General features: G+C 32.4%; 1 protein-coding gene across 1 annotated transcript; it reads right to left on the reverse strand.

Moving 5' to 3' along the window:
* Positions 1-1342: 1342 nt before the first annotated feature.
* On the reverse strand, positions 1343-18301 carry DEFB114 (defensin beta 114). The gene is made up of 2 exons (XM_077159226.1): positions 18244-18301; positions 1343-1497 (listed from the first exon to the last, which is right to left on the reverse strand). The coding sequence occupies exons 1-2, from the start codon at positions 18299-18301 to the stop codon at positions 1343-1345; spliced, it is 213 nt and encodes a 70-aa protein (XP_077015341.1).
* Between the last annotated feature and the right edge of the window lie 4678 nt (positions 18302-22979).

The following is a 22979-nucleotide window of genomic DNA, read 5'->3' on the forward strand; positions in this document are numbered from 1 at the left end:
CTTCTGGAGACTCTCAGGTGCCTGGGTGGCTAGGGTGAAGGGAGAGGGAGGTTGAAGTTCTTTTTTTTTTCCATTTTTTTTTTTCCTGCAGTCCAAGTTGTTTTTCTCTGAAGTCCCACAGTTACAAGATTGGTTTCAAGGTAGTAAGGTTGCCATTATCTTCCCAGTTTCCTCTAGTTATAAGGAAAATTTTGAGTCGCTTCCCCTTATTTCTGTTTGCATTCACCTTCTTAACTTGCTCTTTGTATTTATTTCTTCTACTTTCACACTCTTGAATCTAATCCTCACATTTGAGTCTTGATCTTCATTGGTACTGATCCTAGATAATTTCCTTGCATCTCACTTTACTTGAATTAAGCTTGCTTGGAGTTCTTTGAAATAACCATTCTTCTGATGTTCAGTGGTTCCGGTCTTGTTACAAACCAGTCATGGTAGTCATTTCCACAAAGTTCACTCTGCTCTTCAATTTATAACAAAACAAAACAACAGCCCTGGACCAGTGTTTACTTTAAAGAACATGATTAATAATTATGTTTGGGTGCATGGTAAAATGTTGATAAAGGATTAAATTTATTTTTTTGTCTCTAACTGTGAAACAGATTTCAGTCTCCATATTTCTTCAACTTTTAATATTGCAGAGGCTAATAGGGTTATAAAGGACATATATTTAGGTTGAAAGATATAACAGATCTTTCTGTATTTTCTCACTCCATCCAGAGCTAAGTAAGAAATGGTAATAAATAAGCCCAGGTAATGTTTTTTGAATATAGACTGTTTAGTCAAAATTCAGACTGTATTTTAAATTAATTGTTAAAGAAGCAGATAATATGAGACTTTTTTTGTTTGAGCAGAACTTTGAGCGAACAGAATGCAAGGTTCAATCACCAAGCTCTATGATAGTTTAAGCATTCATCTCTTATATTTTATGTTTCTTTGAGTCCTGATTCACATATTCTATTGATTATATTTAGACAAGTGATAAACTCATGGGTATTGATTTTCCTGTATCGAATTTCTAACTATGTTCATGGTTAATTTGGTGAATGTTTAATTCTGTGAGTTCAGGAAACCCAAATCAGATTAAAAGTTGACCTAAATTGAACCAACCAAGGCACACATATAAAAGGAAATCAGCTCCTTATACACCTTTTTCACAACCTCTAGCTTAGAGAAAACAAGAGTGTCCTTACTTCATCCCAGGATATATTTAATTAATACCTCCCAAAGAAGAGAGCAGTGTTGGTTTGCATGATTAATTCTTTATTGCAGAGTTTGTAATTATATTCTTACAGCTCCCAGTGCTGGTACAATACAACTTCTTTGTTCAGAGGTGTTTTCCTTTTTAAAATATATCATCTTCTTCATATAACCTCTCCCTGCAGCAAATCTTACTTGGTGAGGAACATATATCAACTTGCTTTTCATTTCTAGCACAGTTTTTCTTACAGCGACCATTACTTGCTGAGCAACGATTAGGATCCACCAAGGTACATGTAGCTACAGTGACAGAAGAGTAATTGAAATTACTGATCTCTTATTTCATGCAGTAATATTTTCTGCTTACAAAAAAATACAATGGGGATATGGTATCCAATTTGGAAAACAATTAAAAATATCAAGAGGACACTAAAAATATCCAGAAAACCATTATGCAAGTGCTGGTAGTGTATATGTAATTAAACAAAAGATTAACATATGATAAAAATGAATGCCATGTATTATCCTGCTAAATAAGAGTCAAAAATTTTCAGATATACAAATATTCCCTTGAAATTACAGACTCCAATTTACTCAGTATTTCATGCACTGCACAATGAGATGAAATACGACTTTTTAATATTTTAGGGTTATGATAAACAAATCTATACTAGATTTTTAATATTTGTAGCATATATCCTTAGGAGCATAAAAGTATTAGATTTCAGAGTTCTTAACTTGCATACTGTCATCAATAGTGTATGTGACTTTTACCCTCAAATAAAATGGTATGTACTTTGAATTAATTGTTCCTATACCGTACTGATTATTCTATTGGCATGGTTTTCATTCTTAAGAAATTCATCCTGCTCCTTTTATATTAAGGCTAATACCTTTTATTCATGATATTTGTCAAAAATGGTGTTTCCCAGTTGTGATTTTTTTCATTCTGCTAATGGTAGGTTTTAGATTTGTATTAAAAATTGTATTACATTTTTGTATTAAAAATTACTGCATATTCATTTTCAAAAATATTTTAAAAAATCATAATTTTGATATGCAGAAATATACCAAAATTTATTCCTTTTCAATATGATTTTTGGAAATCTTTTCCAAAATACTTAGTATTTTTCTCTTCAGTTCAGTTTTAATTGATAGATATATAGCTAATTTCACTTTCCTAAATCGCTAAATAATTGTCCAACACCATTTATTAAAAAAACTCCACGCTTTTAAATGTCTTTATATATATATATTTTTTGGGGGGGTCATGAGCAGGCTTGGGGATCAAACGCAGGTCTCTGGCATGGCAGGTGAGAATTCTGCCGCTGAGCCACCCTTATGCCACCCTTTCACTGCACTTTTAATGAATGTTGCTATACCCTAAATTTTCCCAAACTCTAGGTATGTTTCTGAGCAATGTATTCTACTTTGTGGCTAGAGTGATAGATTATTGAAACAGAAACAGACATCTTAGATTTAAAAAATGAGTAATGGAAAAACATAATTATTTATTATTTTTCTTTACTGTATAGATAAACTTTAAAAATAAAGTGTAGCAAACATGCAGAAGAGTGTCCAAACATATATGTACAGTTAGAAGTATTATAGTATTATTACAAGTTAAGCATCTGTGTAACCAGTAAACGGGTCAAGAAGTAGACCATCATTGGCTGTGCATTTATAACTCTCCCAATCACTGTCCCCCCCACTCCTTCATTTCCAAATGAAACCACTATCTTGACTTCTAATAGTTTGATTAATTTTCACATTTTAAAACTTTTCATGAAGGCGATTTTACAGTATGTATATATGTGTATTTTGTGTCTGATTTCATTCACTTCAGATTTTGTTTTTTGAGATTCATCTGTTTTTCATAACTAGAATTCTGTGTTTTTCATTGTTGTACAGTTGCTGTTGTATATATATTATATATATATACCATGTCTTTTACACTACTGATTAATATTTAAATTTTTTCCAATTCTTGGATACTCTTGTACTGTCCTCTTAGTGGACATATATGTATTGGTTGTTTTTGTTGCCTATATCCCAAAGGGTGGGATTATTTGGTAAGATTTCTGCTTAACTACAACTTTAGTAGACATGTCAGACATATTTCCAAATATTTGTGCTCATTTAAAGTCCCAACAGCATATATATGTAATATATAATATATATTGAAGTCCCAACAATTGCAGATATTTCACAGCTTAACCAATGCTTGATACTTTTATTTTAGTAATTCTGATGGAATTTAATGATACATTATTTTTTGTTTAAATTTTCATTTATCTTATTACTGAAGAAGCATAACATCTTTTCATAGGTTTACTGAACTTACAGATATCCATTTTTTTGAAAGTGATCAATAGGTTGCCCATTTTTCTCTTGGATGGCTTGTCTTTTTTATATTGATTTCTGTGAGTTCTTTACATAATCTGGTCATGTACCCTTTGTAAGTTAAATGAATTCAAAATATTTTTCCCAATACAGATTGTGTTTTTTTACTCAGTGATGTTTTTGATTAACAAAAACTTCCTAATTTTAATGTGGTCAATGCTATTTTTTACTGATTAAGAAAAATAATTGCACATATACTAGCATATTACCTTGTATGATTTACTGTTTTTTTTCCTCTCATGCTTATATCTAAAGTCCATCTGAAATGATATTTTGGCTATGGTAAAAGGTAGGGGTAAATTTCATTTTTTGCCTACATGGATATGCAATAGAAACAGCCATATTTATAGAAAAGTTTCTTTTTCCCCATCGTTTTGCAATGCCATCTTTATCATTAATCAAGTGTCCGTATTTGTTTGGTCTGTTTCAGGACTCTTTCTGCTCCATTGATACATTTTTCTGTCCTTCCTCCAATACTACATTGTCTTGATAGCTTTATAATAAGGTTTGATTTGTGGTAGAATCCTCCCACCTCAGAATTCTTTTGACAAAAGTATCTAATTATTATAGATGTTTTACTTTTCTATACAAATTTCAGAATCACTGTTTCACAAAATAAAACAAGCCAAAAATAAACATATGCTGAGATTGCTTAGTGTATGACATTAATCTTATGTTTCAATTTAGAAATTATTGAGAGCGATGGGTAATGTGTCTTTCATTCTATTTATATGACACATCTCTTTATGAATTTAGGTCTTAATTTCTCTCAGTAATGATTTTTAGCTCTCTATGTAGATGTTTTGTATGTCATTTTTAAAAATTACTCCTTTGCTGTTGATATTTTTAATGCTATCCTAAGTGACATTAAATTTATATAATTTTCTTCTACATTTAATATATAGAAATCACATTGTATTTATACTTATTTGATGTCCGATAATCTTTCTAAGCTCATTCATAATTCTTTTAGTTTATCTGAGGATCCTTTTGCTTGTTTTGTATACACCATAGTGGAGATTGTGATTAAAGGCAATTTTTTACCATTCAAATCTTTATTCAATTTATAACTCATTCTTGCCTTAATGCATAGTTATTACAATGCTAATTTGAGATTGCTGATACAAAGTATCCTTATTTTATTCCTATTTTAGAGGGTATATATTAGTTATTTTGCCATTTGTTGTGGTGTTTATTACAGGTTTTTAAAATAAATAATCTTTATTAGATGTAGGCATTTAATTCTATTCATTGTTAACTTGCTGAGGCTTTTAAAAAAATAACAAATGGACATTGAATTTTATTGAATGATCATTTATTAACTTGATCGTCTAAATTTTCTTCTCTCATCTGTTGACATGGTGCCATTGATTTAGAAGGCTGAACTAACTGTGCTGTCCAGGGATTCAGGGAAACTTTTCAGATGTTGTTGGATGTGCTAATTTTGTTTTATATTGTTTTAAGTACTTTTGGCATTTATATTCATGAATGTGGTCTGCCTTTAATTCACGAATTGAGAAACAGAATACCAAATTAAACCTATTAGATTTTAATATCAAATAATTTTCATCTCACAAAATGAATTGGAGGTATCCCTTCTTTTTTATTGTCTGGAAGGATTTGTGTTTTATTTCTTCTTTAAATGTTTGGTTGAATTAAAAAATTAAGCCAAACTGGGTCTGGTATTTTCTTTATAGGAAGAAAAAATATTATGGATTCATTTTCTTAAAAGGTTTAGATGTTAGGCATCTTTTTTGTCAAATTTTGTATGTTATATTTTTTCAGGACTTACCTTTTACATATGAATTTTCAAGTTTACTACCATGATGTTGTTCATTAACATCCTTACATGATCTTTTTGATACCTGGAGCATTAGTGGCAGATGTACTAATGTCCCTGATATAGATTATTTTTGTCTTTTCTCCTTTTTTCTTTTCAGTTTTATTAGTGTTATGTTTATTAGCTTTCTCCAAAACCAAAATATGGCTTTTTAACCTTCTCTACAATTTGTTTCCTAGTTCATTAATATCTGCTTATATCCTCATAATATACTTGTTTCTCTAGGTTTAATTTGGTGTTCTTTTTCTAATTTTTTTGAGTTAAACTTTCAGGCTTCCTTATTTTCTGACATATGCATATGATATGAATTTCTCTAAAAATAGTACTGTAGTTGTATACAGTGAGATTTGGTTTATCTCATTTTTATTACATTCAGTTCAGAATATTTCGTTTCCATTGATATTTCTTTGAGTTATATTAAGCTTTGTTAAAAATCATATTTAAATGTTCCATATTCTCACTTTTGTGTTGTTTGTTTTGGTCTGCTTTCTCCATAATAAAGTAAGGTGTGTTATAATCTCTCTCTCTTATTAGGGAGTTCTCTATGTTTTTGTAATTCTATCGTTTTTTGTTATACATATTTGAGACTAAATTATAGTGTATTTGGATCTTTTATTGCAACATCATTTGTTGAATTGAAGTTTTTATCATTATAAAGTATTGTATGCTTTAAATGCACTTTTTCATAATATCTATATAATATAAATACAGCTACTTAATGTGTTCTTTTTACCTTTTATTCCTCATATATTTATTTCTTTTTCTTATATTGTTGACATGGTTAGAACCTAAGTCTAATTTTTGTCATATTTTTGTTTCATAATAGGCCTTTCAGAACAATTTGTTTACAGAAAATTGTACACGAAGTAGAGAAGGGCCCCATGTATCCCTTCCCCCAATCCTGCACACAGTTTCTGCTTTTTAAAATCTTGCATTATCACAGTACATTTGTTACAATTGAACCATTACTGAGATATTGTTATTAACTAAAGTCCATAGTTTACATTTGGGTTTACTCTTTATTTTGTACAGCTTTATGGGGTTTGACAAGTGCACAATGCATGTGTCCTCTGCTACTGCATCATGCAGAATTGCTGCTTCTAATTTTTGAAAATTATGAATAAAGCTTCTATAAACATTCCTATGCAGGTTTTTGGGTAGGCATACGTTTTCAACTCATTTGGGTAAATAGCTAGGAACACCGCTGCTGTATTACATGGTAAGCCTAGGTTTAGCTTTGTAAGAAATTGCAAACACTTTCTTCCCAAGTGGCTGTCCCATTTTGCATTTCCTGTTGCTCCACATCCTCACCAGCAATTGATGTTTTCAGTGCTTTGGATTTTAATATTCTAATAAGTGTGTAGTGATATCTTGTTTAATTTGCAATGTCTTAATGCCACATTATGATGAGCATAGTTTCATATGCTTATTTGCTACCTATATCTTCTTTAGTGAGGTGTCTGTTCACTCAATTTGCAACTGTATTGTTTGTTTTCTTATTATTGAGTTTTAGGAAGTGTTTTGCGTATTTGAGATTCAAATCCTTTTTCAGATATGTGTTCTTGCAAATATATTTTCCCATTCTGTAGCTTGTCTATGGAGTACAATTTATTAATTCTTTCTTCTGTGGGTCATCCTTTCGGTGTTTTGTCTGAAAACTCATTGCCAAAACCAAAGTCATCTAGAATTTCTTCTATGTAATCTTCTAGAAGTTAGATAGTTTTGCATTTTACATTAAGGTCTAAGAATCATTTTGAGTTAATTTTTGTGAGAAAGTATAAGATCTGTGTCTAGATTTTTTTCTTTTGGCATATGTTAATCCAGTTGTTCCAGAATCATTTCTTAAAGAGACTATCCTTTCTCCAGTGAATTGCATTTGCTTATTTGTCCAAGATCAGTTGACTATTTTTGGGTGCATCTATTTCCTGGCTCTTGAGTCTCTTCTATTGATTTATCTGTCTATTCTTTTGCCAATGCCCTCTTCTATTGATCAAGTAGCTTTATAGTCTTGAAGTTGGATACTGTCAGTCCTCTGGCTCAGTTCTTTTTCAGTATTGTGCGCCTATTCTGCGTCTTTTTTCTTTCCCTACAAACCTTAGAATCAGTCGTATGGAATAACTTTCTGGGATTTTGATTGAGATTGCATTGAATCTATAGATCAAGTTGGGATAAATGGACATCTTTATTAAGTCTTTGTATACATGTACATGAATCTCCATTTATTTATATCTTCTGTGGTTTCTTTCATCAGAGGTTTGTAGTTCTTCTCGTATAAACCTTGTACATATTTTTGTTTTAAGATTTACAGCGAAATATTTTTTTCTGGCACTAATGTAAGTGGTGCTGTGTTTTTAATTTCAAATTTGAATTGTTCATAGCTGGAGTATAGGAGAGCTATTGGCTGCTTTATCCTGCAGACTTGCTATAATTACTTATTAGTTTTAGGTATTTTTGTTGATTATTTAGGAATTTTTATATTTTTTATTTATTTTTATTTTTTTTACGTGGGCAGGCACCTGGAAATGAACCCGGGTCCTCTGGCATGGCAGGCAAGCATTCTTGCCTGCTGAGCCACTGTGGCCCTATTTAGGAATTTTTAATGGAGATCACATCACCAGCAAACAAAGACAGTTTTATTTCTTCCCTCCCAATCTGTGTACCTTTTATTTCTGTTTTTTCTCTATTGCATTAGTTAGGACCTCCAGTACTATGTTGATTAGGAGTGCTGAGAGAGTGAAAATTATCCTCATCTTGTTCCCGATCTTAGGGTGAAAGCATTTACTTTTTAACCCTGATGTATGGTAATAGCTGTAGGGTTTTGGAGTTGTTCATTATCAAGTCAAGGAAGTTCCCTTCTATTTCTAGTTTGCTGGGAAATTTTTATCATGGATGCATGTTGAATTTTGTCTAATGTTTTGTTCTTTATTAATATGATTATATGAGTTTTCTCCTTTAGTCTGTTGATGTGATTAATTATATTAATTGATTTTGAACATTGAACCAGCCTTGCATACTTGGGATAATTCAACTTGGTCATGCTGTATACGCATTATTGGATTCAATTTGTAAATATTTTGTTGAGGATTTTTGCATTGATTTTCATGGGAGATAACTTTTTCCTTCTCTGTAATATCCTGTTTTCAATTTCATTGATTTCTGCTCTAATTTTAATTTATATTCTTCTTTTTTCCTTTGGATTAAATTTCCTCTTCTTTTGTTGAGTTTTCTAATGTAGAAGCTGAGATAATTGATTTTAGATCTTCTTTTCTAATATATGAATTGCTATACATTTCCTTCCAAGCACTACTTTTACTAAATCCCAAAAACTTTGACAGGTTGGATTTTCATTTTCATATAGTATAAAATATTTCAAAAAAATTTTTTGAGACTTCTTTGACCCTTGTGTTATTTAGAAATTTAACTTCCAAATAGTTAGGATTTTTAAGCTAAATTTCTGTTAGTGATTTCTAGTTTATTTCCTTTGTGGTCTGAGAGCATCTGTTATAAAATTTCTGTTCTTTGAAATTTGTTAAATTGTGTTTTATGGCCCAACATGTGGTCTTTTTTTTTGGTGAATATCTTATGTGAACTTGAGGAGAATATGTTTTCTGCTGTCATTTTATGAAAAACATTATAAATGTTAATCAGACCCACTTGATTTGTAATGCTGTTTACTTTATTTATTTATTTTTATAGTAAGCTTTAAAGTCAGGAAGTGTAGTCCTCCCTCTTCATTCTTCTTTTTTAGGATTATTATTATTATTATTTTTGCTATTTGAGGACCCTTTCCTTTCCAAATAAATTTGATAACTAACTTCTCCAAGACTGCAAAGTAGGTGGTTGGAATTTTGATTGGTATTGCATCGAATCTATTGATCAACTTGGATAGAATTGACAATTACATTTAGCCTTCCTATCCAAGAACGTGGAATGTCTTTCCACCTATTTAGGTCTTTGATTTCTTTCAGTAATGTTTTGTAGTTTTCTGTGTACAGACCTTTTACATCCTTGGTTAAGTTTATGCCTACATACCAGACTCCTTTAGTTGCTATTGAGATGGAAATGTTTTCTTTTTTCATTTTTGGTTTAAACAATGGGAATTTATTGGCTCATGGTTTTAAGGCTAAGTCCAAATCAAAGTGTCAGCGTTCTTCCTGAAGACTGGTATTCTGGGCTGACTGTGACCCTTGGTCCTTGGGTCCTCTACAGAGCAGTGTGCTGGTGGTCTCTCCCTTCTCTTCTGGGTTCTGTTTAATTTCGGCCTCCAGCGGCTCTCTCTATGGCTTCCTTTCTATCTGTCTGAAACTGTTGAATTGTGTTCCAGCAGCCCTAATTCTTTTTTTTTTAGTAAAAAAAAATTACTTTAATAGCATGTTACTTTAATAACATCCTTACTGATATTCTACCTGCTGGATTTGTCAATTACTGATAGAGGGATGTTGAAGTCTCCAACTATAATAGAGGATTTGCCTATTTCTCCTTGCCATTCTATCAGTATCTACTTCACATATTTTGATACTCTTTTGTCATGTCTTCTTAGAGAATTGATTCCTTGATTAAATGGAATATCCCTATTTATCTCTGATAACTTGCACTGAAATCTAGTTTGTCTGAAATTGAAACAGCCACTCTGGTTTCTTATTCCTTAGTGTTACCAAGGTATACCTTTCTCCATCTCTTTACATTTCAACTGTGACTTTAAACGGAGTTTCTTATAGATAACATATAGTTGGGTCTTGCTTTTTTACCCACTCTGTTATTCTGTGTCTTTTAATTGGTATATATACAGCATTTAAAATAAAATTATTGAGATAGTTGTATTAATAACTGTCAGATTGTAACTTTTTTCTATTTGTTGCCCTTGTTTTTTGTTGTTGTTGTTCTTGTTTTTTCTTGCCTTTAATTTGCCCTTTATTTTTCCCTTCTGTGAATTTGAGTCATCTTATATGATTCATTTTTCTCTCCCCTGTTAATATCAATTATACCACCTTTCAAAATTATTTAAGTAATTGCCTAGAGTTTGCAACAAACATATACAACTAATCTAGTCCCTTTTCAAATAACATTATACCACCTCTTTTGTAGTGCAGGAAACTTAGAGTATTTTCAGATACCAACATCGACATACATTTCACTTATGTATAATCTATAATTATCCAATACATTGTTGCTGCTATTATTTTGAACAAATTTATATGTTAAAAAAGCTATAAAAATTATTTTATGTTCAGTTGTTTCTTCCTGAATGCTCTTACTTTCTTTATGCAGAACTGACTTTCTGATCTGTATAATTTTACTTTTCTCTAAAGAATTTCTTTTAATATTTCTTGCAAGGCAGATCTACTGTCAACAAATTCAATTTTTATTCATTTGAGAAAGTGATTATTTCTCCTTCAATTCTGAAGGATAATTTCTCTAGATATGGAACACTAGGTTAGTGGGTTTTTTTTCTTTCAACACTAAATTTTTCTCTGACATATCTGAGTCTACTTCTAATGCTTGCTCGGTCTCTTGAGACTGTTTCTTTGCCTTTTAGCATGTCTTGTAATATTTTTTCTTTCTTTCTTTGTTTTTTTTTTTTTGCATGGGCAGGCACTGGGAATTGAACCTGGGTCTTCAGCTTGGCAGGCAAGAATTCTGCCACTGAGCCACCCATTGCATGGCCCAGTCTTGTAATTTTTTTATGAAAGTTTGACATCATATATCAGGGAAAATGAACTGAGATAAATAGGCTTTTCATGTGAGGTTTTATAGTAATCTGGCTTGCTTCTGCTTATCTTGTTTTTACTGTGTGCTAAAGCTGTAGGTTTCAGAGCTCTTTTGTCCTTGTTTTTCTCTTGCCTGTGATCTTTGGATTTCCCCAGAGATTTCTTCTTAATTAGGGTCTTAGTCTTGCTGTTCTTTTCAGCCATAGTCCCCTGTTTTTATTCACAAGCCCTATTGATGTATTGGTAAGATGGGGTTTAGGGGGCATATTCCATAATCCTATGATTAGGTCTCAGGTTTCAATGAGTCTGTATCCCTGGACTGTGACTAGAAGGCTTTGACTTGCTAAAATTGTGTATTTCTCTTCCCCTACATCAGAGAATAGAGGAGTCTGTAATTGGGTACTTCTCTTCCCTCGCATCAGTTAGGCACAGGTAAAACTCATGCTGGGTAGGCTTTGTTAAAAGCGAACAGAATGCTCTGGGTGTGTTTTAAAATGGTTACCCCCACCCCCCACCCCACTGAAAGCAGAGATGATTTTTTTCTGATCTTCACATAAGAACATAGTTGGGCTCTTGGAAGTAAAACTCAGGACAGTGTAGGGACCTCACTAAAACTGGCTCTCCTGGAGTTAGTCTCTGTTTCCTGTCTACACTCAGACTTCAAAAATTAATCCATTATCTTTCAAAGATTCCTATGGGGTTCTGGCTGCAGTAGCAGTTTTTGTTCCCAGTAAGCTCTGATTCTCTACATCTGTCTAGTTCTCCAGTTTTTGGAGTGGTGGGTTTGTGCTGTGATCTCAATTATCTGATGAAACTAAGAAGAGTTGTTGATTTTTGGTGTTTAAGCTTTTTACTTTTCTGAAGATGGGGGCAATAACTTCCATGCTTTTTGTATGTTGGAACAGAAACCTCAAGTCCCTATGCTTATATTACATCTTTATCCATGCTTTAGATTTTAGACTTGTATTTTCTCACGTTTGTGGTGTCTCTTACAAACAATATATTCAGTGCATTCAAATTATGCTCTTTATTTTTCAACTATACATTTATATTGCTATCATTGGTAATATACATATGTTGAGCTAAATTTATGTCACTTGATATTTTCCTTTTATTGTAATCTTTCCTTTAATACTTTTGGATATATTGGTTATTTCTTTTAATTATTATTTCACTCCCCTCATTTACTAATGTGGTAGTTATATACTGTTTGACTATGTTGTTTAAACTAGAGGGTTCAACTTATCAAAGTGTAACATGAATTAACTTCTCCTCCTACATGATGCAGAAAACTTAGGACACTAACTGTAGTTGCACATTCCCAATTTATATGCTATTATTTCCACCTATTTGAAATCTTTGTACATTTAGACACACGTATATTTTTACTTTTTCCATTGCTTTTTTTCTCTCTCTCTCTGAGTTTCTTCAGAAGATGATTTTCTCTTTCCAATCAAAACCCTTAAGAATTCCCCTTAATAAAGAAAATGCAGATGTTGAATTCTCTGTTTTCATTCGGTTAAAATGCCTTCATGTTACTTTTTCTCTTGAAGTACACTTGATAAAGATTCTAGATTGTAATTACTGTCTTTCAAGATTTGAAGATATCATTTGCATTGCCTTTTGACTACCTTTTATTGTTGTTGAGAAGTTAGCTCCCAATTGAATATTTGAGCCTTTAAAATCAATCTTTTTCTCAAACTAGTCTCTGTATTAGCTTTTAATTTTTTAGCATTTTACTGTTTAGTTTCTATGCATCTTCATTCCTTCCTCTCTTATTCCCTCCTTCTCTCACCTTCTTTTTGTCTATTTTCATTCTATTGTTTTTTCTTTTTTCACTCTGAATATTTTCCTCTAATCTATATTTGATCATTTTTTATTCTCTCTTCTGTTTATAAACTACTGTTTAGCAATCATTATGTATTCTATCTTTTATATTTTTCAGTTTTAGAATTTTGTTTTTGGTTTTTGTAGTTTTACATTTTATAACAAATTTTAATCTTGTTATTATTTATTTGAACAAATTAAGCAAGTTATTTTTAAGTGTGTCTAAAAACTTCATTATCTAGAGTCCTTGAAGTCTGTCCTATTTGTCTGTTGGTTCCCTGATGTTTATCACATAGAGTCTTGTTTCCCTTTCTTCTTGCTTATTTTTGTCTCATACATTGTTAATAAATTGTAGAAATATTTGAGGCCAAAGATAATATTATATTCCTCCAGAAATGACTTGTTATTGTCATTTGGTTAGAACCTCCAACATTATTGTATTTATCAAAATTGAGACTATTTGAAACTGGGTGTCAGCCCATGGAAAGACTGGACTAATTTTATTTGATGATAGATCCAATCTGCAGCATTTTGGGGTCTGCAGTTTTACCATATGCTTCTCCTTCCATCCTTGAAAGAATAGGCACATTCTTCTAGGGAAATAAGCTGTCTCAAAAGTTGATCTCATCCAGGTCTTTTCTCCGTAATTTTTAATTGCCCTGTTAGCAGAGAGCTAACAAGTAGATTTTTACTTCTTTTTTTTTTTTTGTCCTTCTGTCATGTTATTCTCGACAAGAGTTACATAAAGCTAAATGTTATAATCTTATAGTACGTTTTAATATCAGGCCGTTATGTGAAACACAGTCTTATTTTATAATGTGTTGTCATATCTTGTAGAGCACAGAATCATTATTCTTATTTTCCAGAATCTTTGCACAGTATAGATTGATTGTTCTTCCTAACTTAGTGGAATGAAGGTGAGTCAAGGTCTTGAGCCTGAATTTCTGTTCTGCCATTTGATAGCTTTGAAATTTTGGACAAGTTACTTAATTTCTCTACACCTAAAAGTTACCTAATTTCTAAAATGATAACAACAATACCTAAATCATAGGGTTTTGTGCAACATGAATTCATATGTGAAAATATTTAAAACAGGATTTAGAATAAGGTAATTTCTCACAAATTAAAAATCATTATTACTTAATGATAGGCAAGTGTGGTTGGAATTAAATTATTAAGTACAACTTTTAGGTCAGGCAATGGGCTTTTTAAAGTTAAGACAAAATATCAAGGCATGAAGATAAATAGACTGGCAATAAAAAATGTGGAGTAATTAAATATCATGATAGTGGAAAATATAGTGACCAATCTCTGAACTGATGTATGGTACCTTATGATTCTTTTGTGGCATTGTGGAAGGTAATACAATCATTTAAACCACAAAAAATGAGTAAGAGTTAATCCAAATAAATAAGAGCATTATAAAGAGAACATGATCCAGGCAGAGGACAGAGAGTGATTCTAACACAGGCTTGGAAAATAACATGGTATATATAGGTTCCAAAGTAATAATAATAAATTGTTGACATTAATTGAAAACCTACTATGTGTCAAGAGTTCTTTTAACTACTTTGCATACATTATCCCATTTGACAGTCATGAACTATGAGGTAGCTGCTCCTCAGAGGAGAAAACAGAGGCTTTGAGTGATGAGGTAATTTGTCCAAGGATGCCTGAATAGTGCATGCTTGACCAGTATTAATCTCATGTTCTCCAAATACAGAATCCACACTCTAAAATATTCACCCATGGCCTCTGTACTAAAAAAAGTTGGGAACAGACACATGGAAAGCAGTCAACAAAAATCTGTATGTTGCTTCAATCTAGTTAATACTGGCTGCATTTCTTTTATGAGGCCTTATTTCTCTTACGACTACAGTAAAAAAATAAGATGTGCAAATTAGAAAAGTAAGTGTTTAGTAAGTAAGAAAGAACATGGGCTTCTATTAAAATTAATGTTTATATATGTGAAGCATCATTATTATTAAATAGTAGATGATGTGCTCTAGATATGCTTAATTAATTGTTTTAAGTTGCACTTTGAAGCTAAGAACAAATTTAACCTTAGTCAAATATAAACTTTAAAATTCCATTAGATTATAATAGGGCATTTAATAGCACTTTCTATTTTCCAGGTTTTGTCCACCTCCTATTCAGATCTTGGAAGTAAATCCTTATTTCTGTTCTTGAGATTATGTCAGACTAGCACCCTGATCTCTGTTACCACGTTTCCTTCCAATTTCTTTCCAATTAACAGCATATATCATGTAAAATTCAGAGTCCTACAATATTATTTGTGTTTATTTGTTCCTCACCTTAGTTAGGAATATTTAAGGGGTTTAAAAATTGAGGAGGATATAACTGTTAAAGTCAAGATGGCAAAATTATTGAAGCGAGAATAAGACAAAATGATAAGTTAACTGTTACAAATGTAATAATTGTCACAAGAGAAGCAATTATACTTATTATAGAGCATCACTCTGTATTATTTGGAGAGTTGTTTAGCTAACCAATTAGTTAACCAAAAAGATATATAACTATAAAAGGCTATTTATTTTCCCAGGCTCTACTTCTCTCCCAACGTTTTATCATGTTTCTCATATAACCGAATTGCTTTGATAACCAGCTCATCTTGACTGAGACTAGAACACCAGATGGATAGTTTTCTTGGCAACACCTCATCATCAGTGATTGGCCATCCTTCACTAGGCTAGATTCAGCTTCCCATTCGTTATGTACTATCATGTTAGAAAGCTGCCAAAGCTTTCTGGTTCTGCCCTCTGAGACCCATGGTATAATCTGAGTCACTTTATGAACTGGCTATGCCTGAACACTATCTTATATTCCTTTTCCTCTTCTACTACTCCCTTTCCTTTTTCTTTTCTCTTTCTACTTTTATTCCTCTTTCTCTATTTCTTAAAAGATTGTAATATGATATTCAAAGTGATAAACACTTAACACATCTCTTCTAATCTTTGCAAAAACCTTAAGAAATTATATTACAGTTCAGTGGAAAGATAAAAACATTGAAGCTTCTCCCATAGCTAACATAGGAGCCCCAGTTCCTTAGCATGAACCTGATCCATTTGAAGGCAAGCTCACTCTCTAAATTGCTATGGTCTACTGTTCTCTCTATCTTTGTGGATTATTTTAAATTTGTGTTTGCCCTGGTAGATTGCCCATTCCTTCATGTATTAACCATCATCACTTTTGATCTCTATCAGTATTCTACAATTGCTGTCTGCAACATAATATCACTTTGTTTGGCTCAAACTCTCCTCCTACATATTCACAATAAATTTTGCCAATGCCCAACCTACACTCATTCAAAGCCACCCACTCTCGTACCTTGTATTACCCTTGCTGTTCTCTTGGTTTATCAAAGGTCACATATAGAGCATTTTGTCCATTCCACAATGCATTATAACTTAGTGTCTACTGGATGATGAAAACGTGAAGGAAAGTCTGTGATCACTATTCCTGAACCAAGTGGCTTTAAAGCCTTATCCAAAGCTTTCCGTAGTGTTCAGCAAATATTGTGTTTGGTTATGTAAAGACTCTACACATCTGCAGCATAATTGCCATACAGCTACAGTAATTTGCAGCACAGGCAAATGATCTATTCTACCTTTTCTTTAACTTCTGTTCCTTCTGTAGGAAGTAATATGATGAAGCAGAATAAAAAAATCAGAAATTTGAAAAGCTCTTGAATTCCACTTGTAACACATATTAATTAGTATAGGTGACCTTCACAAATTCCCTCCTTCTGTGTCATTCTTCTCTTGTATAAATAGAGTCAGTGATAGCTACCCTGCAGTATTATCTGAGAGATCAGATTAGACATGTATGTGAAAGTTGTCACACAATAGAGATTCTTGCTTATGTCATGTCTTTCCTTTTTCTAAAGGACATTTTTCTAAACTTCTGCCATTGTGCTAATTCTACTATATATAACTCTTTAAAGCATGCTAATATCAACCTTCTAAATCAGATTAGTTCATTGATTTATTTGAGTTTAATAAATTAGCTTTCAAGCTTGCCTGGAATATTACTGTGTCTCCTATTTTTGTTTCCTCAGTGTCCAGCATTGTGCTTGGTGCATCACGAGGCATCCATATTAGATGGTCATTGATTGACACTTAACAACTGTGTGTCTCAACACATTCTCCAATCATATTTGAGACCCTCACCTCCTCAGGTCTACTTCATTATTAATGACAACTATAGCCACAGCAACAATTATAACAACAAACCTGAAGTGGTATACTAATTTTCAATTTGTAGGGCAATTTTCCAATACATTATTTCACTAAATTCCAATGTCAATCTTTTGAAATGCATAATAAGATATGAATTTATGTGCCAGATTCTTTAAACCTTTTATTGTTTGTTTTTTTTAGAATTGTGGCTGTTCTTGATTGTGGTTGTAGTATTGTATTTGTCTGTTAAGTAGTTTGACTAATCCCTTTAATTACTGGGTAGCAAGATTCACAGAGCTATTAAGTTATGGAATGGGGATTCAAATCTAGGTCTTCTTATACTGAATCCACTTCTATTTGTTATTATGTCTATTGAATTTCCAACTTTCTAGGGTCAAATTTGAACACTTAACACTTGTGGATATAAATTTATATCGCATTATTGGAGTGTCTGGATTTCTGTGACAGCATCTCTCAAGAATATAATTACCCCTAAGGGCTTCATTATAATACATATTTTGATGATTCTTTTTAGTTGATTTATAAGAGCATTTCTTTATTCTTCTTCTAGTCCACTGACTAATTTAACAAGAATTTCTAAAGTACTAATTCTTTACCTGCCCCTTTTATTCCTACTATACCTTATTGCCCAGCATATTTTTATTATACTTTAGGTCATTTTATACATTCTTATTGATATCCCAAGAAATATATACTGCTATTCTCAGTTCATCCATCTTTCCTGGAGTCCAATCTAACATTAAGTCTTCACTTATATATCTTTAAATTTAATAATAATAGTTTGCATCATCTTTTAAATATCTAAAAATCAAGGCCCCCAAAAGAAAAATTATGTCACCTTCAGCATCTCATTTTATCTGTATATGAACTTTGAAAATGCAATAGATAAAGAATTATAAATGAGGAAACTATGATTCAACATAATCATATGTTGAATTGGCTACATTGGGTTAAGACCCCACATTTTCTATTTCACAATCTAGTATCCATATTTCTAGCTAGAAGCTATCCATATTTGTTACAGAAATTCCATAAACATCGATTTTACCTGGTAGAATGAAGGTCACATAACACAGAAAATGGAGGACATAGTAAAAGATCTTCATTCTGTAGAAAGAACTGCTGAAAGATTTGGTTACGGGACTATGGGAACTAGATCACTTTCCAAGTACAGAAGCATTTTCTATTTATAGTTTTCTGATGGAAGAGAAACACTTTCCATCCGGAAATTGTTTGAATTTTGTGTACCAATCTCTGCTCCACTGAGTAGGGCTGTGGGCAGGATTACCCATATTGGAACAACTGAAATGAATTGATCTTTAGGACAGAATCTCTGTGTGGATCATAGCTGTAAACTGGGCATAATGATGAGCCATCAAGCACCAACACAAAACAGCACTCATAGAGTAGGCTAAGAGAAATATTAATTTACAATTTTGGATGTAAAACAAGCAAGCATTACCATGTAAGTTAAACTCCTGGTTACTTATCAAAATATGGTGTAGTCATTGACCTGGTACGTAAATTAGAAAATATGCTACAGTATCCAAAATCTTTAATCCTATCTAGTTATTGCATTAGTTTTCCCCAAAGTCTGGCTATTAAGCCTCACATTTGTCACAAATTTTTATTTCTTTCTAATTTTCAGATCTAATTTAAATATTCTGGGAATTCTCCTTTTCCCCAGGAAAACCCTATTAATCTCTATTTATTTAATTTTCTATCACATTTATACATGCACACAATAAACAAGGGTAAGATACCTTGTAATAAATGGCACTAATCTCCCTCCCCAATCTCTCTAACCCTTATTTTATCTTCTTCTGGTGATTACATAAGAATTATACCTTGTTTTGGTTTACCAACCATAGAACATATCTTTTTACCTCCATTAAGATAAATTCAGTCTTAGATCACTTACATTCTCATTTATGCTGCCCTCTTCCTCCAGTATTTGAAAGATACCACAGTTTTTGAAAATTTCTGTAGATTATTTTAAAGCATTTAAATACCTGGATTTATTATTCCATTAATTTTAGTCACTATATTAACCTTTCTCCATTTAAAATCCAGGTATTGTCCCCTTTACCATTGACTTCAGCATTTCTCTCTACCTTCCACAAGTTGTTCGTCTATGGCCTCACACATTCTTATATCTTGTCTAGCATAGTATCTGTCACTGGTGAGCTCGTATCAAAGATTCTCTCTTTCATCCCCTCCCTCCTTCCCTCCCTTTCTTCCTTTCTGTTTCATCCTTCCCTCCTTTTACAGTTTTCTCCTTTTGGGTCTACTTTTAGTCAAATGTTGGATTACAGAACAGTGTTCTTTTAATAGTTGAAAAAGCTCATTGAATGCCTTTGTAAGTACATTTTAGAGGGTTTTGGTTTATATATTTGCATAAAATTCTTTTCTTTTCCTTGAACTAGGTGTTGGCAGAATCTATTGTTCTGTTTGTTACTGTGATCTTAGTTATTGATGCTGCTGGTCTTATTTTTATTTTGAAACTCTTCTGTTTAGGATGAAGTGCTTGTTACATTGCGTCCATTGTACAAATCTTTTTCCCCAAAAGACTCTCTCAGTGGAATTCTTATGGTGAGTTCTTGTATATGGACCTAGCGGATTTTCTTTAACATGACCAGAAGGGGATTGGGCTTCCCAAGTTCTTGAAGAAGAAACTTTGCTTTTGTTTTCTGGGACAAAAGTTTCCATATGAGAAATCTTAGCCTTCCCTTCATGATTTGTTGAATTAGGCTTTGGTTTTATTTAAACAAAAGGCAGTAAGACCTGTATTTGTTGTGTTTTACAGTGATTCCCAATAAATAGAAAAGTTTATGTTGCAAAACACAAACCCCAAATATATCTTTAATTACATGCCTTGAGTTTGTTCTGATGTCACACTACCTTAATTTTCTTATGCTCTGGAAAAGCATGCATATTATGGACATAGTCTGTTCTCACAAATTTATTTTTTTTTTCTGTAAAACTGCCATTTTGGTAGATATTTAGAAGATAATTTATAATCATACTTTCTTCTTATTTTTTGTATATTTTTTCTTTCATTGTATATTTTCTCCTTTTCACATATCTTTAATTTTTGTTATTTCTTATAATTATTTAAGCACATAAATGCTACTTTTATTTTACTAGTATTTACATTTAAGTTTTAAAAACATGTTCAAACTTATTTTCCAGAATTTTCTGAATAATAATAATAGAGAAATGTCTATATTCTACTCTCAGTTGGATGCTTTTTAAAATTATAATCATGTTTTACTTCATTTGACTACTTTAACCCCTTTTCCAGGTTCTCTTAACAATGGGATTTTAAAATACCATTTTTTATTATTAGCATTACATTATTACACTGCATTATATAACAGTTTGAAAAATATTTAAATATTTACCTTAAATTAACATCCTATTTTATGATCAATTTAACAGTGATTTCTTAGTATAATTATCTGTTTAATTGATTTACTTTTACCCACAGCAATCCTTTTATAGCATTTTATCAGCTTTGTTGATGTATAATTTATATTAGGATTCCCTAGAGAAAAGAAAAAGAACTAACAGGATATATTAAGCAATTGGATCACGTGACTGTGAAGGCTGGCAAGTCCAAATTACATAGGTTGCAAGCTGGAAATTTATAAAATTGTTACTGTAGTTGAGTCCAAATTCCTTTCAGGGAAGCTGCTGATTGAATCTGAGGCAGATGTTCTGATTTCTGAAGTCCTCAGTTCTACCTTTTAAGACATATAACTGATTGGATGAGGAGACTCTACAAGGCTGAGGGCAATCTCCTTTGTTGATTGTGCATGCAGTTAGCCCTGGAGGAAATCCGCTGATTTTAGATGCAATTCCATCTATAAAATACCCTTACAGGAACAATCAGACCAATGCTTGATTGAAGGAACATCTAGACACCATGACTTAGCTAAGTCAACACATGAAATTAACCATCACAGTAAATGATTAATATTAATGATTTCGTTGAGTTTTGAAAAATGTACATTCACATACTCACCCCCACCATCAAGATATTGAACATATCATTCTGGTCTAAAAAGATTCATTGTGCCCTTTGTAGTCAATCCCTTCATTCCGAGTTCTCAGCATACTGGTGTGTAACTTGTTTTCTGCTACTGATAACAGATATGTCACCGTCAGAGTTTCATAAAAATGGAATCATATAGTATGTATACTCTTGAGTGTCTGCCTCCTTTCACTCAGCATAATGTTTACAAGACTCACATACTGTTGCATGCATAGATGCCATTCTTTTTATTGCTGAGTTGTATTTCTTTGTATGGATGTAACATAATTTACTTATACTTTCATAGGATGACAGCTCTTGTTTCTAGTTTTGGGCTATTATTAATAAAGTGGTTATAAATATTCATCTAAAGGTCTTTATGGGCAATATGTTGATTGGTCATTAGGTAAATGTATATTTAACTCCTGAACCTGAAAATCTGTTTTCCAAAGTGACTTTAGCATTTTGCATTCTCACCATCAACATTTAAGAATTCCTGTTTTAACATCTTTGCCAATACTTGGCATGGTAAATCATTTTAAAATGTTAGTAATTTTAATAGGTGTGTTGAGACATCTTATTGTAGCTCTAATTTTTATTTCCCTAATTACTGATGATGTTTATATCTTTTAATGTGCTTATTTCCTATATCTTCTTTGGTTAAATTTCTGTGGAAATATTTTTCCTATTTTTAATTGATTTGTCATCTTCTTATTTAGTTTTGAGTCCTTTGTATATTCTGGGTGTCAGATATATGTCTTACAAATATTTCTCCTGGTGTGTAAATTCTTTATAATTTTTCTTAATGGAATCTTTCAAAAGCTTTTTTTTTTCTTTTTATCATTTCAGGATATTTTTTCTTTAATTTTATTTAATTCAAGATCACAAAGACTTCTCCTATCTGTTCATTTAGAAATTTTACAACTTTAGCCTTTACATTTAGATGTATGATCCAATTAAGAGTTTATATTTTGTATGTGGTATAAGATAAAGATTGAGATTTTATTCACAGAAATATGCCCCATAATTCTATCATCACTTTTTGAAATGGCTATCCTTTTCCAAGTGAATTTCTTTAGCATTTTTATGAAAATCATTTGAGTATATAAATATTTGAGTCTCTTTCTGGACTTTCTAAATTTTAAATTATTATAGTTATTTTAAATCCTGTGAATTCCCATATAACTTTTAAAATCATATTGTCACTATCTATGGAAAAGTGTGGAGAGCCGCCTCCCGGGTCTGGCCTAGTGGACACGCTGCGGCCTGCTCTAGAGTTCCCCCCGCCCATCGAGTGAGTCAAGATGGCGCCCGCATCCTGTTTCCGCGTATGACGCACGCGCCCACCAACCCTATCTTCCAATCACCTCTGTATACGTGGCACTAACCTATTGGGTTTGGGCACAGTATATAAGAGGTTACCCGGACAGGGTGGGGGGAGACGACCCATAGGGAGCCGTACCTGACGGCCGCATAGAGGTTGTTCCCCCGCGGGGTATTCTGTCCCGCGCGGAATTTGTAACAGAGCTTGCAAGCTTAGCTCCAGTAAAGGTCTGTGCTCACAACTGCAGCGTGTCTCGAACCCGTGTCTGTCACTTGAGTCGGTTTGTCTGCGTCTGTCTCTCTCTCCCTCCTGTTCCCTCCGCCGGCCGGGGATCAGAAGCTGAGCGAGACGGCGCCGGACAGAAAAGCCTACTGGAGTATTGGTTGGGATTTTGTTGAATGTAGATCAATTTGAAAATAGATTG

Source organism: Tamandua tetradactyla, chromosome 5 (genome assembly GCF_023851605.1).
Source record: "Tamandua tetradactyla isolate mTamTet1 chromosome 5, mTamTet1.pri, whole genome shotgun sequence".
Taxonomy (NCBI): Eukaryota; Metazoa; Chordata; class Mammalia; order Pilosa; family Myrmecophagidae; genus Tamandua; species Tamandua tetradactyla.

Excerpts from the sequence above, each read along its gene's own strand:
- DEFB114 (XM_077159226.1), bottom strand. The coding sequence starts at position 18,301 with ATGAAGATCTTTTACTATGTCCTCCATTTTCTGTGTTATGTGACCTTC. Across the intron at positions 1,498-18,243 it reads TGTGACCTTCATTCTACCAG|CTACATGTACCTTGGTGGAT; the intron begins GTAAAATCGATG and ends CTGTCACTGTAG.